Genomic DNA, 18,052 nt, shown 5'->3' on the forward strand with positions numbered 1-18,052 from the left:
ACGTTTGCCCCGGGTGCACTGGAACTTCCACCTTCCCTTTAAGTCTTTTATTTTGTGAGTTCTTACAAAAGCACAAAACAGGGGCAAAACTGACAAGAGGACAAGTCCTCAGCATCAGCCAGGACCAGGGACATGGAAGGAGGAGGACCAGGTTGGGCCTCACCGGGTCTGTAGGGGAAAGAGGTGGAAGGTCCCAAGGCCTCCGGGTGCGTTGGGTCAGAGGTGGGAGGGGCAGGTCACTTACAAAAATATATATATATATATATGTGTATGTATACTGTACACATCTGTACGAAGTGTCCTGTGCCAGGACAGAAGTCAGCGCAGGGTCAGTGAGTGGAGGTCACGGAACCCGGAGCACTCCCTCCTCTTCTTCCTCCTCCTCCTCTTCCTCCTCGGACCAGCCTCTGCAGGGCTCATGGGCTGGGCCAGCACGAACACTGCGGTGGGCGGTCTTCTGCGGAGGAAGGGGAAATTGAAAGTTCAAGTCCAACCTGTGGTGGGCAGAGGGCAGAGGCACTGGGCACCACTAGGTTAAGAAATCCCTGGGGAAAGGAAACACATCTGTCTAGAGGAGAGATTTACCAACTTTTGTCTGCATCAAGGAAAATCAAGTCAAATCAACCTTGGTGTGTGGATGCAGGAGATGGGCATTAGCTAACCACGGCGGACCCTGATGCACTGGCCAAGCCCCGGGAGGCGGGCCAAATGCTTGCCCAGCTTCCTCTGGTCCCGCCACCAGCCCAGGCAGGCGCTGCATGGCCCTACAGTGTGGGGTGCGCCACCCCTCCACCACCTCCTGGAAAGCACGGGTCCACAGAAATGGCTCGTCTTGGGCAAACCATCTGCTTTCCCAGGAGCAAAGGCCCCCAGGTGAACGAGCACAAGGTAAAGGACCTAGACAGCAGCGAGGGAGAGACGGAGCTCAGGCCTCACCCTCATGCACAAAGAGGCGCCGCCCCAGGGCCCCCGCTAAGGCATGCGCAGGGCTGCCCCCAGGGAGTGCCGGCCATCGCCACAGCTGTCCTGCAGCTCCGGCTCCTGGCACGGCCCCACTGACCCGGAGGACAGACCCTCTTTCTCCACCCGCCTTTCCCTTGGGGCCCACCTCCAGGTTCCGCCTGGCTCCCCGGGCCCACGGCAGTGCTGGAACCGCCCGCCCGCCCGCCCGCCCTCACCAGCGGTCGCACAGTTAGCGAGGGTCCCTGGGCCTGGAAGCCTACCTGCCCCTGGTGCCCCTCAGAGAGTCTGCTGTGCCGTCTTCCTCTGTGAGGAGAGAAGTGTGAGGGGCTCTAGTACCCAAAGCGTCTCCCACCCATGCTGCCCCACCAGGAGGACATGGGAGGTTCCCTCCTGAGGAGTCAGGGACCCCCAGAACAGACGCTGGGTGTACAGAGATCCCCGAGGGCAGGGACAGTGCCTCGAGTGCCCTCCAGGAAGGAGCCAGGGGCCACGCAGTGGGGATGTTCAGCTTTTCGGAGCACAGCCGAGGCCCTGTGGCCAGGGACAGCTTTGTCTCTGCAGGTGCTGAGTGCCCCACTCCCCGCTGCGCCCCTCTACAGGCGAGCAGCTGCGACCACCCGTGAGGCAGACAACCGCAAGCTTCCTGTAGCGGGGTCCCTGCTGGCGGGGCACACACGCCCCAGGGAGCGCTCGCTTCCTCTCACCTGGAAGCCGCCCCAGCCTCCCTGTGTCCCGGGGGTCTCCCCCTCCCCTGTCCCGGGCACATCCTTCCACCCCACAGACAAGGCAGGGCCACTGCCGAGACCTCTCCACGCGCAGACCTTGTCCCTCTGCGAGGGGGCTCGTCTCCAGCGTCCTGACTCACCGCCCTTGCCCCCAGCTCTGGCTCCCGTCCTCCTGACATGTGCAGGGCGGGGCTGGTCACAGTCCCCGTGGGACTGGGTGGGGCCCCTTTCCCGGCCGGAGACCCCTCAGGAACGCACTTTACCTTTTTCTTCTTTTTCTTTGGTGACTGTGAGTCAGGGTCTTTGGTTGAGGCCTTTTTGGCTTTCTTCTTCTTTTCCTTTTTCTCCTTGTCCTTCTTTTCTGAGGGAACAAAGTAAACTTCCTGAACAACAGGTGTTCAGCCTAAGCGCTGGGGTCAATGTCGGGAGACACGCAGGGCGGGTCTCCAGGGATCCTAGAAGTCACTCCCCCCAGTGCTGGGTCCCCAGGTCTCCCCACACCGCGGGGCGGGGGGGGAGGGGCATAAAAACAGGCCCACGGACCTGGGACCACCCGCCCTGGCCTCATAACTTCTGCCCCATCCATGGGCCACCTGGAGTACCACTATTTTTCTCACACGGGGTAAAGGAGGCCCCGCTGCTCGAGGTCTAGCACAGAGGCAAGTGAGGGGCAGCTTTCCGCGGGGCAGGGGGCAGGCCACGCCCTGTAGCCCTGGGGTCTCCCTGGCAGTGTGGGCCCAGGGGCTCGGGGTCCAGCTCCTGCTTTGCTAACAGCAGCCCGCCAGGACGCCCCTTCAGTGCCGAGCAAGGGCCCGCCCTGCCCCTGGGGTGACGGACAGCCCCCAGAGCAGGGCCGGGGAAGTGCGCTGGGCTGGGCTGCAGTTGGCCACTTACTCTTGTCAGACTTCTTTTTCTCCTTCTTGTTCTTTGGGTTGGCTTGGTCTCCACCCTCAACCTTCACCATCTCCGGCTCCCCTTCTGCCTTGTCCTTGGCCCTTGGGGAGCCAAGAGCCTCCTTTTCCTTCTGCTCCTTACTGTCACCATTTGCTGTGTGTCTCTTAGATTTCCCCTTGGTAGTCCTGGGGGCCTTTTCTGAGCAAACGGCGCCCTCCCTGCCCTCCCTGGCCACCAGCAGCTTCTTCTTCTTGCTCTTGGGGGCCCTGGCAGCTGCCTGGTCCCCCGACAGCTTCCGCTTGCGGCTCTTCTTGCCACTCTCCTTGGTGGCATCTGTTGCCTTCTTCCTCTCCTGCTCCAGCAGCTCTGCCAGGACCTTCGCCACCGAGGACTGGACCTGGGCCTCGCTCAGGGGCAGGGGCTCACTCAGGAGGCGCCGGGTGATGTCGTTTTGCAGGGCCAGCACTGAGGCTTGGAGGCTCCCGGCTCCCTTCCCGGGCTTCTGGGGCTTCCGGGGCTTTCGGGGCGTGGCGCCAGGCTCTCTTCTGCCTACGGAGAGAGGACTGTGATGTGGGTAGGGGAGCCGGGAGCCGGACCTCTCGTGGTACAAGAGCCAAGGGGACCCAGGGACAGGACTGGCCCCCTTGGATAACGGTCACTTTCCCCCCTAACCCCCGCCCCAGGTCACCTAGCCCATGCCTTTCCACCACCTTTCAACTTAAGTTCTCTGCTCTGTCTCCTCACACTAAAACCCCCAGTCCGGGCTGGGACGGAACATGCCTCTGGAGTGTTACGGGAAGGGCCTGGAATCCATCCGCACGACGGAAGGCCAGACAGGAAGCAGAGGGGTCGCCTGGTCAGGGGCCTAGCGCCAGGAAGCAGGAGGCCCAGGCTCTAGCTCTGCCCACCACCGACTTGCTCTGGGACCCTGCTCCTCCCACGGTCTGTTTCCCTGTGTGTAAAAATGAGGCGTCAGACGAACAGTGAGGCCTCTGTTCTACACTGCAGTCACAGAAACGTGACAGCCACGTGGCATTCAACTCCCGTCCATCCGCACGCAGCGGGCCCGGCCCTCGCGGCCAGGAGTCCGGCGGCTTGGGGCTGCTGGGTGCAGTGCGCACACGTGGCCGCTGACTAAGCAGGTTCGCCGCCTGCCAGAGTGGCTTCTGGCACAGCCCTTGTTTAGAACGCTCCACGCCTCTGCTCTCTTTTGATAACTGTGCTGACTACACGTGTGAAAACACCCTCCGCAGCCACCTCTGAAATGTCGGCTCGTCGTCGCCGCCTCTCACAGAGAGGACGCCGGGGACACGGGTGAGCGAAGACTCCTCTGCCGACCCGGCACCGGGCAAGCCGCAGCCAAGAGCTCAAGCACCGTGGGACCGCGGCACTGTCCCACACCCCCCGACTTCCCTGAGCCTGGCAGGCCCCGCTCCCTGCGGGCCCTGGGGCACAGCCCTCCCCCACGCTGGGCTGGCCCACAGGGCACCCTGAGTGGAGGGTGCCCGGACAGACAGAGCTCCACTGCACTCCTTCGGTGCTTCCCGGCAAGGGCCGGAGTCAGGCGGTGGGGAAACCGAGACAGGCACGTTGGCCCTGACGACCTCTTTCCCCACAGCCCGAGTCTCTGCTTCCTGTTTACAGACACCCACAACACCAAGGCTGGGGAGCCCCCAGATTGGTCCCGGGTACGCCCACCTAAGAGGCCCACCCCTGGACTCTGGCAGAGTCGAGGTGGCGGATGCCCCAGGCATTCCAGCCTGCCCCCAAGATAGCACGTGACTACTTCGTGTGTGTGCCACGCCCGGACACAGAGGGGACGCAGCACCCCTGCCCAGTGCGGTCATGACACAGAGGCTGCCAGTGGCCAGGGGCTTGTATGAGGCTTTACAGAAGGTCAGCCCATCGCCCGGGGCCTCCACCACGTGCTAGAGACTTCTCCGACGTGGCTCCTGCCCCTTGTCTGCGCTCCCTGACTCCCCAGGCCCCACGCCATGAGCCCACGTGTTAGGGAGAAAGGTCAACAGGGTCAGCCAGAGAGCCAAGGCCTGTACTCTGCAAATCACCGTGCACTTCCACTACGGCGGGGGTCTCCCTACCGGGTGCACCAGCAGCCCCCGGGCTCCTGGGCACCCCCAGACCAGAGGACCCAGGCCTCACTTGGAGAAGCCCTAGTGACAGACACAACCACGTTGGTGGGACTGTTTCTGAGGGAGGGAAATGAGGAGGCTGCTGCCTTGTCCCCCGTGTCCCCCAACTTACCTGTTTTAGGGGACACGACTGCTGCTTGCTGCGGCCCTACTTCCCGCTTGCCGTCCGGGGCATCACTGGAGGCCGGAGGAGAGGAAACTGAGGGATTGCGGTCTGGCTTGGGAGTGGCCTTCGCAGCCTGGGAATCGGCTGGGCTCGGCCCAGGGGTCGCATAGCCTGAGAGGAGAGACTGAAGAAGCCCACTGTGAAAGAGGCCGGGACCCCACCCCACCGGCCCAAGTGCAGCCCGCTGTGGAGCAACCGGCCCTGCGACCCCTGAGCGCGGGGCGGGCCCCCTCAGCCCGGGTCGTGGGGACACCGCTCTTGGTGTGCGCCTCCGGTGCTATTGTAACGAGCACAGACTTCAGACGGGCACATCTAACACGGAAATGTTCTTATTACTAATGCAAATGGAAAATCACTGGCGCCTGCCATGTGCAGAGGATAACCTTAAAAGAAATCCCATCTGTTGAGGGCTGTTTTTATCTGGGAATCACCTCCCGTCAGGGTGTAGACTCCTGGAGTCAGCCACTCATGGCTTTATGGTGCAACGGGGCCTCGAGGCGGGAGACAGCCCGGCTCCACACAGATCGGACCCTGCTCAGGGTCCCTGGGAGAAGGGCCCAGACCTCTCACCTGGGGCCCCCGAGGTTGCCAGCCACCCCCACCCCTGCAGTTACCTGGGAGGGTGCCACCACCTCCTCCTCGCTGGACTCTGCTGTGGTCTCCTCCACCAAGGTCTCGTTCCTGGGGGGTGCCGGACCTGCTGGGGGAGCACAGGTATCCTGTTGGGAGTCCCGGGTGCTCCCTGCCGGCTGGGTCAGGCAGAGCCCTCGGGGCGGCCGGGCCCTCTCCATGTGCCCCACCCTCCCGTCCACGGTCACAGCGATCCAGGCGAGAACCGGAACGCTGCGGTCCTCCATTCGGATCGCCGAAGCCCACTTCCCCTTCTCTGCTTTTCTGGGAGAGGGGTGGGCTGGCCCTGCACTTTGGCGGGGTCAGGCACAGAAGCCTGGCTGCGGAGTTGGGAGTGGTCGAACAGAAGCACCCGAGGGTCTCTGACCAAGCCTGGACCACCTTCCTCAAGAGGCTGTACAGGTGGGGAAACTGAGGCCCAGTGTGGGATGACTAGGCCAAGCGGGCAGAAATACTGGACACACAGAGCAGAGGCCCGAGCCCAGACCTCCACCAGGCTACCGCTCCCCTCTTAGGCCCACCCAGCCCTTTCCCCCTGAGACCCTCACCCGGCCTGTGGGTCAGCAGGGCTGCCCGGGGCCCCTCGGCATCCTCCTCGCTCCCTGAAGAGCTGCTGTCGCTGTCGCTGCCCCCCGAGGTCCCAGAGGCCTTGGCCTTGGGGTGCCCCAAGGGAGGGGCTGTGGCTGGCTGGACCTCGGGAGCCTTGGGTTTTCTTAGTTTGCTGGCCTTCGTGGGGGTGCTCTGGGGACTCGCCGCAGGGCCTGTTCCCAGGGCGCTGTCGACCTAACTCGGTGCAAGGAGACAGTGGGAGGGAAAGTCAGGGAAAACGAGACCCGATGCTCACTGAACACCTCGGTCACGGGCCGGACGCCGGGCGGGCTGCTGCATGCACAGGCCTCACCCCACCCTCCCACGGCTCTCGGGGGCAGCAGCCGCGGCCTGGGGATGCAAGCGCACGCACACGTGCTGAGGCCCAGGGGCAGGTCGGCGCTGATGCTGGAACGCGGGCCCTGCCTGGGCCTCCCTTCCACCCTCTGTGTCTCTGGTCCCTGTCCCCGCAGGGAAGGGCCTGGACCCTGGGCTCCCCAGCTCACCCCACTGGAAGACGCGGCTTTGGCGGCAGGAGGCTGGGCCTCACTGGCTTTCTGCGCAAGGACCTTCAGGGCGGCCTGGGTCAGCGGGAGGTTAGCCAGGTTCCTCTTTGTCACCTGTGGACAGCCAAAGGCGGCCCTGAGACCCCTGGGTTCTCAGGTGTCAGTTCTACCACCCCGGTCAGGTTTCGCCTTACTGGGGTGGGAGGGGACCTGTATCTGCAAGGAGCCGTGGGGCCGGAGTGGGGACTGAGGGGCGGGGGTCACAGGGGCCATGCCACCACCTGGGCAGGAAACGGTGCCAGGCTTTGGGTGACGAGCTCATCACACCATCCTCAGAGGCTCCAAACACACGCCCGGCGCCCATCACTCAGCCGGAGCCTCCGCTGGGGACGGTGGCTGCAGCAGCCCCTCAACAGTCTCCCCCGTGCCACTCCTGCTTCCCACGCCCCCCAGCAGTTAGGGAGAGAGGGCTGGGTGTGCCTCCTCGACGTATGGCCCCTGGCCCCCAACTGCCCGGAGCAGCCCCGCAGCCCTCACCCCACACTGCTTTCTGTAGCTCTCCGACCCCTGCACCCCTCTCCAGAGGGTCCCTGCACCTCGGGTTCCCCCGCCTGGAGTACTCCCCCGCCTGCTGGCTGGGCTGCTGCTCCTGCCTCCCCATCGCCTCCTCGGGGAGGCCTGCCCGGCCCGTCGTTCCGCAGTCGCCCGTCCCCATTGTTCGCCAGCTAACGCTGCTTCCTTCCAATCACCCGCCAGTTAGCGAGCACTCGGTTTTTGGCTCCCTTTGTTCGTGGCCACCGCTGAGCCTCACGTGGGAACTCCACGGGAGCGGCGACCTCCCTGTCTTGTCCCTGCCGTGTTCCCAGTGGCTGGCATGGACAGAGGCTCAGCACCATCTGCTGGTCGAGTGGATGCAGTGCCCACAGCCCCGATACCCACTCAGCTGTGAGGAGCCCTTGTGAACTGGGGGTGCCCCATTCCTGCTCGGCCTCCCCCACACTCCCTTGTCCTCTCTGAGAGATGGGTAAGCAAACTGGCGCGGCCCACAGAGCACGCGACTGGGAGCCATCAGCTCCCCTGGCCCATTTCTGGATGCAGGCAAGGACCAAAGAACCGCGCACTGCCAATGATGAAGGCTGGGAAGTTAAGTCACTACTACGGACAGTGAGTGGTAAGGGACCACTTTTATCCTCAGCATCTCAAGGCAGGGAGGAAGCAAACAGCCCCCACCAAACAAAAGCCCACCGTGTTGCAGTGGTGCTGCCTTGTGCCACGTTCCCAGACGGCCGTCCCGCCCACTCCAAGGTCACCCGGGACCTGGGTCAGTGCAGCCAGAGGGCAGCAGGGCTCCGGCTGCGAGGAACAGCTACCTCTCCAGCAGCACTGGGTGTGGGAACGTAGGGGGACGAGGGCAGGGTGCCCCTCACCTGCCACATACCTGAGTGGCAGGTGCCTTCTGCTTCTTGCCTTTGGTCACCCGACCGGACTCCTCACTGCTGCTGGCCCCCGCACCGGCTCCAAGAGTCATCCTTGGGTAGGCTGTGGGCACGGTCGCCGTGTTGGGTCTAACAGCTGAAATGGAGCGGGACAGGGTGCCCATCAGGACACAGAGCCCCATGGCCTCCCCAGCTGCAGCAACACCCCACCTACCAGCCCTCCTGGGGACCGGTGCGCTGCTCAGGGCTCATGCAGGAGAAGCCTGTGGTGTGTACTCCCCACGACTTCCACCCAGGAGCTGGCGTATCTCCAGATCAGAAGGCCCGGGGAGGTCACTGGCTGCTGGGGCAGCGACCCTGGCTTTGTCCTTATCCCCTCCCCACACTTCAGTTCTCCATGCTGCTCCCCCTTGGCTGGCCTGGCTGCTGAGACTGTCCGCGCAGTTCAAACGGTCTCTCGTGAGGATCGCCGTGGCCGCCTGTGCAGGCTCAAGTACACACTGCTCGCTGTCGCACTACATACAAAAGCCAAAGCACGGCCCGGACAGAACCCTTGGCTTCCTCCGACACGGCCCTGGCAGAAAGCACGGCACACCCACGCGAGGACCACTTTGCAGCCAGCCGGAATCACGAGGTACATGTGTGATGCCACAGCATCAGCAAGTGAAGAGTATGGAGCATGTGTACGGCATGGTCTCACTAAAGACACGTAGCTATAGCTTAGGTTTTTGTAAAGCGATCAGTTGTAAAATGTTAACAGTAATTATTCCAGTGGGATTATAGGCAATGTTTTTTCTTTTGCACTAGTCTGTATTTCTAAATTAGCCTACCAAAACTAGACATTAATATCCCCATTAAAGGATGCCATAAAAATAATAGTAATTCACCGTTTTCCTGCTATTACTGGTAGAATCACAGATTCGCAAATATCAAATCCCAGATGTGGTCCCGTCTCCTGCTGGTGGATGGAATCCTTCCCCGCAGCGTCCAGGGTTTAGGGATCACCTAATCCCCTTTACACGCCACCGGGAACGGGAGGTTTGCCACCACCCCACAGCCCTCTCCATGTTCAGGCAGGCAGGCATGACAAAGCTCATCCTTTGACCTGGTCCCTGCCACGTGGCACCTCTGGTCTGAGTCCTGCCCGTTGGAGCTGGTACAGAGAAGCCCTGGCAAATATTTCTCCTGAGCCAGCCCCTCACTGGATAAACCAGCGCAGTGCCCAGAGACCCCGTCCTAAGCCCCTCCTGACCAGCTTGCTCAGTGACCCTGCCAGCACCCTCGGCATCTGGGGTGCAGGCGGGTAGCCCCTCCCGGCTGAGTGAGCCAGGAGGCTGCAGCAGGGGACTCGGGCCGTGGCGGAGGGCCCACCCCCCCACGCTCACCGGGAGTCAAGCACTGCGTGGCGGGGATCACGTCCTCATCCTCGCTCTCGGAGGAGGAGCTCCTGGCCGTGCTCTCCGAGGCCCGGGCCTTCCTCGGGGCGCCTGCAGCCTGGCCAGCTGGACTACGATTAGGGTCGACAAAAATCAGAGGGGTTTTAATCACCTTGAAAAACAAAAACAAAAAACACCCCCCCAGTGATTAAAGGCTGGGCCAGGGGGAGGGGAAGTGGGGCAGGGAAGGGTTTTACAAGGCAAAGGGTCCCGAAAGCTCGGGGCGGCTGGACAAAGACCGCTCCCAGCTCGCTGCCCAGGGGCCCATCTGACCCTCACCACAAACCCCTGAGGTCTGCAGGCGGGACGGGAAAACCACAGATCCGCTGAGGGAAAGGGAGCTGCCCGAGGCCACACAGCTGACCTCAGAGATGGACGCCTGCTGCACGGTGACACACGTCCCTCCGGGGAGTTGTCGGGCCTCGCTGTCCCACCCCAGGTTCTCACGCAGCCTTTCGAGCTGTGGCCCAGGATGCAGCAACCTGGCCCCGCCCACCCTGTGGCTTCACCAGATCAACTGCCCAGGGAAAGCTGACCGGTTAGCGCCGAGAGGCCCCGGAGCAGTGTGCCCGGTATCTGAACACATGCAGAAAACACAAAGCATTCACGACGAGGGAAACTTGGACACGTCTGATGGGCGGGGGGGTCAACTTTCTAGGTGTGCTGCTGTTGTGCTTTAAAAAGGTGACTGACTGCAAGGAGAGTTCGGGGGAAGGGGCCAGTCCCAAGCCAAGGCTGGGGAGGGCACGTGGGGGTTCTCTGTCGGTCTGTTTGTGGGTGCGCTTTAAGTTTTCCGCTGAGACATTCAAAGGTGGGGAAGCAGCAGCTGCTCCCTGGCATTCTGCAGGCCAGCCTGGGAACCACAGCCTCGGGGAGTGTGACCACTACCCCGCTGCACACATGGCCCCAAGCCAGGGGTGGGCGCCTGCTGTCCGTTCTCTAAGGGTCAGGCCTGGGCCGAGTTCTGCTCCCTCCCCGGCCAGTGGGGAGACCAAGGCAGCAGGAGGGAGCTTTGGGTCACAGTCTGGGACCCAGGTCCCCTCCAGGACCCTAGCCTGCCCCCGTTCCAGAGCCTGACTCCGCACCTCGCCCCCAGGGTGCCGGGGAGAGGAGAAGTGAAAAGGAAAGCAGAGAGGCGCCGCCTGAGGGTGGAGGCTCTGCTGGGCTCAGGCCCTTCCTACCCCTGCCAAACAGCCTCCCCCGCGGCTGCTCGGATCTGCCGCTTCCAGAGCCTTCCTGCCCACGTGATGAAACAGAGAAGGATGGAAAGTGGGAGAAGGCTTACAGCCGAGGGAGGGGGAATCTATATATATTCAAGAAGACAGAGGAACAGATTGTCGGGGACGAGGAGAGGCAACGAACCCACCAAGGCAAACAATAGCGTCTGGGATGTTAAAAGCAGCTCAGCAGCAAAAACTGCCTCCTCTTCATTCCACCGGCCCACGCTGCCCGCCCGGCCTCTGGGCCCCACGGGGTGGGTGGGGGGTGTGCAGCGGCACAAGGGGACCACGGCCGAGACCTGCTTTCGGCCCCACCTCTGCCTGGCCTCACTGTGTGGTCAAGCCCTGGCGCTTTGTGCCTCAGCTTCCCACCCGTTAGTAGCATCGGCCTGCACTCACTCGCCAGAGGAGCTCGATGCTTTAGACACTGCAAAGCACAGTACTCCCCTGGGGGGTGGTGATGAGGGCCCTCCTGCTGGAGTGGTTGAGAGGCTCATGGGAGGGCGAGGCAGCCTGAGCACTGAGCTGTGCCTCTGTGTGGGCAGCCGGGTAGTAAGGAACCGGAGGGAGGCAGAGACTCCCTTCCTGCTGCAGCACCAAACCTGGGGCAGTGCTCACCTCCTCGGGTCGGGCTGAGCCCCTCACAGCTGTGCCCTCACTCCCGTCTGCGGCAGAGTGGGGGTAGGGAGCCGAGGAGCCCCAGCTGCTGACTCTGGGCGGGGGACACAGCCATGAAGGCACCCAGGGTGGCAGAGCTGTGGAGGGCAGCTCTTCTCCAAAAGCCTCTCTTGGAACCATCTGGGGGCTGGCTGATAGGCCTAGGCCAGCCCCACCCCAGGGCACTGAGAAAACCCACTCACTGGGACTCTCACCCCAGGAGGCAAGGGGACTGCGGCTCAGAGAGGGTGGGTGCCCCCCCCCCCCGCCCCCTCCCGCAAGGTGACCTGGGAACTGGTGCCAGAGCCAGGACTGGAAGTCGGCTCTGCAGGGACCAGACAGGAGCTCCTTCCAGGGCCAACCGTGCTGAGCCTCCGACTGAATACCCTAATTTGGTCTCTCAGGCCTTTCTTCTTTTTAAAAGACTTTTCATTTATTTATTTTTAGACAGAAGGGGAGGGAGGGAAAAACAGAGGGATGGGAGAGAGGAACATCTATCGGTTGCCTCTGGCACGCCCCCAGCTGGGGACCTGGCCTGCACCCGGGCACATGCCCTGAATGCTCAGCCCACTGAGCCACATGGGTCGGGCAGGGCCAATGTCTTGAGTTTGGTAGGTATGCCAAGGCCCAACACAGACCCTGGCCTGCGCCCAATGCCAGCACCATGGGCTGAGCCACAGGCCACCCCCCTGAAGTCTCTCTCAAGGCAAGAGGGTGGGTCCCACCCCCTACGGGTGGGGAGACTGAGGCACAGCGAGGAGGCTTGGCAATGAAGCCACAATCTCCTACCCGCCTCCCAGCCGGGGGCTCTGCCCACCACCCTAGCATCGATCGATCTCTTTCCCCCACTGATAGGCTAATAATAAAAACAGAGCAAAATCTGTCCATAGAAAAGTGCTTGATAAAAGCACAATAACGATAATAATCATAATTAGTGAGCTGGGCATTAAGGAGCTACAAACCCCCCAGTTCGGAGGAGGCAGCAAGTTCCCCGGGCTGGGCCTTTTCCCGGAATCCTCTGGGGGGAACGTGCAAACTGCGGGCTTTTTTCCTCCTTTTTAAATAGGGACTCCAGAATCTTCGGGACTAACGTACCAATTAAATGTTGCAGTTTAAGCATGATGTTCACTTTAATTGTGTTAGTCTGCCCCCGCAGAGGAGGGGAAGTGGCCCCCTCCCTCCCAGCTGTTTAGCTCCGGGAGGAGGCACCCTCCGCTGAGGGCCGCGCCCCCGCCCCCTCAGCTCCTTCCCTGCAGAGGTGAGTGCTGACACGGGGCCAGGGAGGGTCGGAGTGCGGTGGCCTGGGTCCCACCCCAGGTCTGTCCACTTGTTACCACCGTGTCACACTGGGGCAGCTCACTTGCCCTCCCTGAGCCTCATTCCTTCCTCATGAAAGTGGGAATGATGGAAGGAGCTATCCTCCTCAAAGGTCTGTTGTGGGGACTAAACAGTAATGCGAGTCTGGGGCTTAGCACCGAGCCTGGCACACAGGAAGTGGTTGGTAATGTGACTTGGTGTGGCTCGTGGTCATTTTTGCAACCTGTGCTGTCTAGGAGAGAAAGGCCGTGAGCAGCCCGCCACTGGGTGTGCAAGCAGCATCTGACCTCGCTGATGCAGAGGTCAGCATGTGGTGTGACCCGGGAGGAGATGGAGAGAGACCCGACTGGTCTGGCAGTTGCAGGACTCCAGCATCCCTGAGGGGCTTGGCAGAAGCTTCCAGGAGCTTGGGGTTAGAGGGCAAAGGGCAGAGCTCTCTGCCCCAAGGCCTGGGTTCCCATGGAAGCCTGGACAGCAGCCCAGCAGACGTGGGTCTGTGAGCTGGGCAGACAGGTGGGCTGGGTCCCTGCCCCGGGGCACACTCTGGGAGGATGACCGAGCAGCAGAGTGTGTGAGGACGGGCACAGGTGCCCGAGCGGCTCTCAGGCCGGGCCCACAGGACGACGACGAGCCCTGCAGAGAGGACTGTGGGTCCCAAACGGGAAGCAGGGACACATGGGGGTGGGGTGGGGGTGCTGAGGACCAGTGTTTGCCCCTTACCCAGCTTCTCACGGGACACTAGGGCTCTGGGAAATCCCTTTACTTCAGAGGGCCCTGATTCCTGATGGCAAACAGGCAACGCCATGCATCCCCCGTAGGCACAGGCTCCTGCTCTCCAGCGGTGCGCTGCGGGCCCGCCCCAGGGCACCGACTCGGGAGGAAGGGCGCCACCCAGCCAGTCAGCAGCTGAGCGTCCTGGGCCTCAGCACAGTTAGGTGTGCCCAGGGTCACGGGGCTGGTGGCAGGAGAGCCCACTCTGACCCTATGCTCACTGGCTCTGAAGCCTGGGTGTTCAGTGGCACTCTGCCGCCCACCCCAAGGGCTTATTGTGACGCCGGATGTGGCAGAACAGAGGGAAGAGCTCTGCTGACTGTGAAGTGCTGTTTAAACGGGAACACTCTGCCCTTGACCCCCACCAGCCGCCAGCCCAGCTCTGAGCCCGTGATGTTGTTAGAGAGAAGGTTTGGCCCACCTGGCTCGCTGGCAGTTCCTCCTCGTCACTGCTCTCTGAGGACCCCCCAGCGTTCTTCTCTGGGGGTGCTGGGGCCAGCGCCTTGCTTCTGGCAGTTCTGGAGTTACTCTCCTTCTGAGGAGACAAGTACAGGGAGGAGGGGGGGCAGTCAGCTGCGGCAGAGCACAACCGAGGGACCGGCAACCACGGCCCGCGAGCTGAGACCCAGGGAAGGCAGCACGGCCCCTCCCTACAGGCACGTGGCTAGCGGTGGGGGGAGGACACGGGAGCAATGAATGGACATGAGGACTGTTGGACCAGTGTGGCCCACAGCCACTGGACACACAGGCCTTCACTTGCTCATCCTCCTGCTAGCACTGACTCTGAACTTGAAAGGGATGTATGGGTAAGACAAAACCTGGGGACTAAGTGCTGTTGGCCGGGCATCTGCACGAGGTGACAGCCGGCTGGGGAGGGGCTGGGGAGAGGTTGCAGGGGCGAGCCAGTGGCCCCAGCACAGCTCTAACGCCCTCAGGTAAAAGCGGGAGCTGGAGCTAGAGCTGGCTAAGGCTGCAGCCCCTGCCTGCTGGGCTGGCGTAAGTGTGGAAGCTGTGGTCAGGGGCCAGAGGGGGAGGGAGAGGGCAGCTCCGCGCTTTCCAAATGCCACTAAGGCCCCAGCATTCAGTACTCAGCCCAGCCGGCAAAGTGAGGCCTAGGTGTCCAGTTCTCGAGAGAAGCTACAAGAGCCTGATTTGTACGTGTCACTTCCCCATTTTAAAATGGGTCAGCTAAAACGCAACCACCATGCTGGTCTTCCCTGCTAAGAGAACTGCAGCGCTGTCCCGGTGGTTCCCACCCCAGGCTTTGGGGAGGGCAGCCCCTTCTCCCAGCCTATCCCGGAAACTGCAGGCCCTTCATCAGTGATAGGTGAGTGTCTTTGGGAGGGAGGAGAGTGAAGGGAACTCGTGCCTTAGATCAAGAAGACAAGGAGAGGGGAGGTGGGCTGGGGGCTTTCCTAGCTCTTCAGGAGACACTGCAGCCCTGCTGTGACAACGAGGCAGGTGAAGCAGAGCGGGAGGAAATCTGGGTCACCAGGGATGCTGCGGTGAAGGAGCCACATGCACAGCAGCCTCACCTGGGACTTGGCACACCAGGAGATAACCGATCCCCTTGCCACCCGAGCTCTTATGAATTAGGTTCGCTTCCACAGATTAGGACACCCTGGCAGATACAGCAACTCATTTAAAACTTTGAAAAGAGGACTTCTGGCCAAGATGGAGGTGTAGGTAGACACACTCTGCCTCCTCACAGAACCAAAAGAAGGACAACAATTGAAAAACAAAAACCCAACCAGAACTGACAGAAAATTGAACTGTATGGAAGCCCGACAACCAAGGAGTTAAAGAAAAAATATCCATCTAGACCGGTAGCAGGGGTGGAGATGGGCAGCAGAGTGGAGAAGACTTTTGGCAAAGGCAGCAGCTGGTGGACCTGGCAGTCCCACATTCGCATGCAGATGAACCGGGAGGAACGACTGGGGAGAGAAACAGACCGAGCAACACAGGGTCCCAGCTCCGGGAAATAAAACCACCGACTGAAAACTCCTGTGGGGGTTGAGGCAGCAGCGGGAGAAACTCCCAGCTTCACAGGCAAGTTCCATGGAGAGACCCACAGGATCCTAGAATGTACACAAACCCACTCACCTGGGAATCAGAACCAGAAGGGCCCACTTTGCTTGTGGGAAGCAGTGGACATGACTGAAATCCAGCAGAGAGTAGAGCAAGTGCCACTGTTCCCTCTCGGACCCTGTCCCCACACACAGCATCACAGCCCAGTGACTGGGTTGCCCCGCCATGGTGAACGAACACCTAAGGCTCTGCCCCTCACTATGCAACAGGTGCACCAAGACCGCCCCCCACTAAAAAAAAATAAATAATGGCCCAAATGAAAGAACAGATCAAAGCTCCAGAAAAAATACAAGTAAGCAACGAAGAGATAACCAACCTATAAGATGCACAGTTCAAAACACTGGTTATCAAGATGCTCCAAGAACTCACTGGGCACTTCAATAGCATAAAATAAACCCAGGCAGCAATGAAGGTCGCATTTTGTGAAATAAAGAAAAATCTACAGGGAATCTACAGTGATGGGAAAGAAACCAGGACTCAAATCAATGGTGTGGACAAGAAGGAAGAAACATCCAACCAGAAAAGAATGAAAAAACAAGAATCCAAAAAAAAAATGAGGAGAGACTTAGGAACCTCTGGGACATCTTTAAATGTTCCAATATCCGAATCATAGGGTACCAGAAGGAGAAGAGGAAGAGCAACAAATTGAAAACTTATTTGAACAAATAATGAAGGAGAACTTCCCCAGTCTAGTCAAGGAAATAGATTTCCAGGAAGTCCAGGAAGCTCTGAGAGTCCCAAAGAAGTTGGACCCAAGGAGGAACACACCAAGGCACATCATAATTACATTAGCTAAGATTAAAAATAAGTAGAGAATCTTAGAAGCAGCAAGAGAAAACGAGATAGTTACCTACAAAGGAGTACCCATAAGACTGCCAGCTGATTTCTCAAAAGAGACCTTACAGGCAAGAAGGGGCTGGAAAGAAGTATTCCAAGTCATGAAAGGCAAGGACGTACATCCAAGATTGCTCTATCCAGCAAAGCTTTCATTTAGAATGGAAGGACAGATAAAGTACTTCTCAGATAAGGTCAAGTTAAAGGAGATCATCATCACCAAGCCCTTATTATATGAAATGTTAAAGGGACTCATCTAAGAAAAAGGAGATAAAAAATATGAACAGTAAAATGACAGCAAACTCACAGTTATTAACAACCACACCTAAAGCAAAAACAAAAGCAAAATAAGCAAACAACTAGAACAGGAACAGAACCACAGAAATGGAGATCACATGGAGGGTTATCAACAGGGGAATGGGAGGAGGAGAGGGGGGAAAAGGTATGAAGAATAGGTAGTATAGATGGTAGATAGAAAATAGACAGGGGGAGGGCAAGAATAGTATGGGAAATGTAGAAGCTCAAGAACTTATGGCCCATGGACATGAACTAAAGGGGGGAATGTGGGTAGGGGGAGTATGCAGGGTGGAGGAGAATAAAGGGGGGAAAATGGGACAACTGTAATAGCATAATCAATAAAATATATTTAAAAAAATAAAATAAAATGTTACAAAAAAAGGAAGCTGCACAAGCCAACCATGGCCGGGGCAACGAGGCCTCCAGAGTGGCACTAGGAATAAGCCCCTGGTAGTACCTGCTGCCCAACAGCTGGCCTTTGCTGACCCCTACTGGCTCCACGCCCCCACGCCCCCACCCCCGCCCCCAGCGCACACTTGAACCCCCCCACCCCGCCCGGCACCTGGAGTGCTGCCTTCACTCTTGGGTCTGGTCGGCTCCAGGTCTCCCTTCCAGCCCTGCGCTATCATCTCCTCTTCCGGCCTCTCAGAGACCTGTTCTCCCAGCCCCATTAGACAGACCCTACCAGAACATTCTCCGAAAATCCAGTCACCTTGTCTCGCCCTACAGACTGTAAGCCCCTTGGGGTCAGGGCCACCATCTTTGGTCCTTTTATCTCTATCAGCAAGACAGGGGGCCCAACAGTTGGCCGACGCACGGGCGCGGAGAGTAGTGCTAGGAGCACTTCACAGCTCTTCGGGGCTTGTTTTGCTCAGAGAGAACTGATCTAACAGGGGGTGGAGCTTGGCCTGGCACAGGGACTTCCAGCTTTCCTTCAGAGATGGAAGATCCAGCTGCACGGAGGGTGCATTTCTATAAGGTCCCAAGTGGCTGGAGTGGACAGAGACTGCCTCTTGGATGGGGAAGGGCTCTCCAGTTTGCCCCGGCTGCCACCACTCCCTTCTGTCTCTCCTGACGCCATGGCTCAAGGCCTGCTGCCACCTGTCCCCTCTACCAGGCCGGTGTCAACCACTCCCATTACACACCCGAGCCCGGTGAGTGCTGGAGTTTGTTACTGTGAACTCCAGCAGGACACGGGCCCCTGCTGCCTTCTGTGGGCAGGCAGGCGGGGGGATCACCCCGGTAAAAGCCAGGCCTTCACTCCCTCTCCCCAAACCCCAGGCTTCACAGGAAGCTGGACGAGCTCTCCTTGGGGAGATGCACAGGCTGACCTGAGGGCCCAGGCCCAGGAAAGGGATGTGACTCTCTCCAGCT

At 60.1% G+C, this 18,052-nt stretch overlaps 1 protein-coding gene across 6 annotated transcripts in view; it reads right to left on the reverse strand.

The window, feature by feature from the left end:
- TCOF1 (treacle ribosome biogenesis factor 1) overlaps positions 1 to 18,052 on the reverse strand; it is a 36,145-nt gene continuing 18,093 nt past the window's right edge. For 4 of the 6 annotated variants that reach the window (XM_045825790.1, XM_045825781.1, XM_045825773.1 and 1 more), the window contains 11 exons: positions 13,881 to 13,994; positions 9,444 to 9,606; positions 8,061 to 8,194; positions 6,623 to 6,736; positions 6,077 to 6,311; positions 5,513 to 5,598; positions 4,845 to 5,022; positions 2,583 to 3,131; positions 1,952 to 2,049; positions 1,224 to 1,266; positions 1 to 457 (listed from right to left, as the gene is read on the reverse strand). In XM_045825790.1, coding sequence (XP_045681746.1) covers positions 1,240 to 1,266; positions 1,952 to 2,049; positions 2,583 to 3,131; positions 4,845 to 5,022; positions 5,513 to 5,598; positions 6,077 to 6,311; positions 6,623 to 6,736; positions 8,061 to 8,194; positions 9,444 to 9,606; positions 13,881 to 13,994 — 1,698 coding nt within the window. In that variant the 3' untranslated portion in view covers positions 1 to 457; positions 1,224 to 1,239. The remainder of the gene's footprint in view (positions 458 to 1,223; positions 1,267 to 1,951; positions 2,050 to 2,582; positions 3,132 to 4,844; positions 5,023 to 5,512; positions 5,599 to 6,076; positions 6,312 to 6,622; positions 6,737 to 8,060; positions 8,195 to 9,443; positions 9,607 to 13,880; positions 13,995 to 18,052) is intronic. The other 2 variants (XM_045825809.1, XM_045825800.1) reach the window with 1 other exon arrangement.

This window comes from Phyllostomus hastatus, unplaced genomic scaffold (assembly GCF_019186645.2).
Source record: "Phyllostomus hastatus isolate PE091 unplaced genomic scaffold, TTU_PhHast_1.1 phas_contig_150, whole genome shotgun sequence".
Taxonomy (NCBI): domain Eukaryota; kingdom Metazoa; phylum Chordata; class Mammalia; order Chiroptera; family Phyllostomidae; genus Phyllostomus; species Phyllostomus hastatus.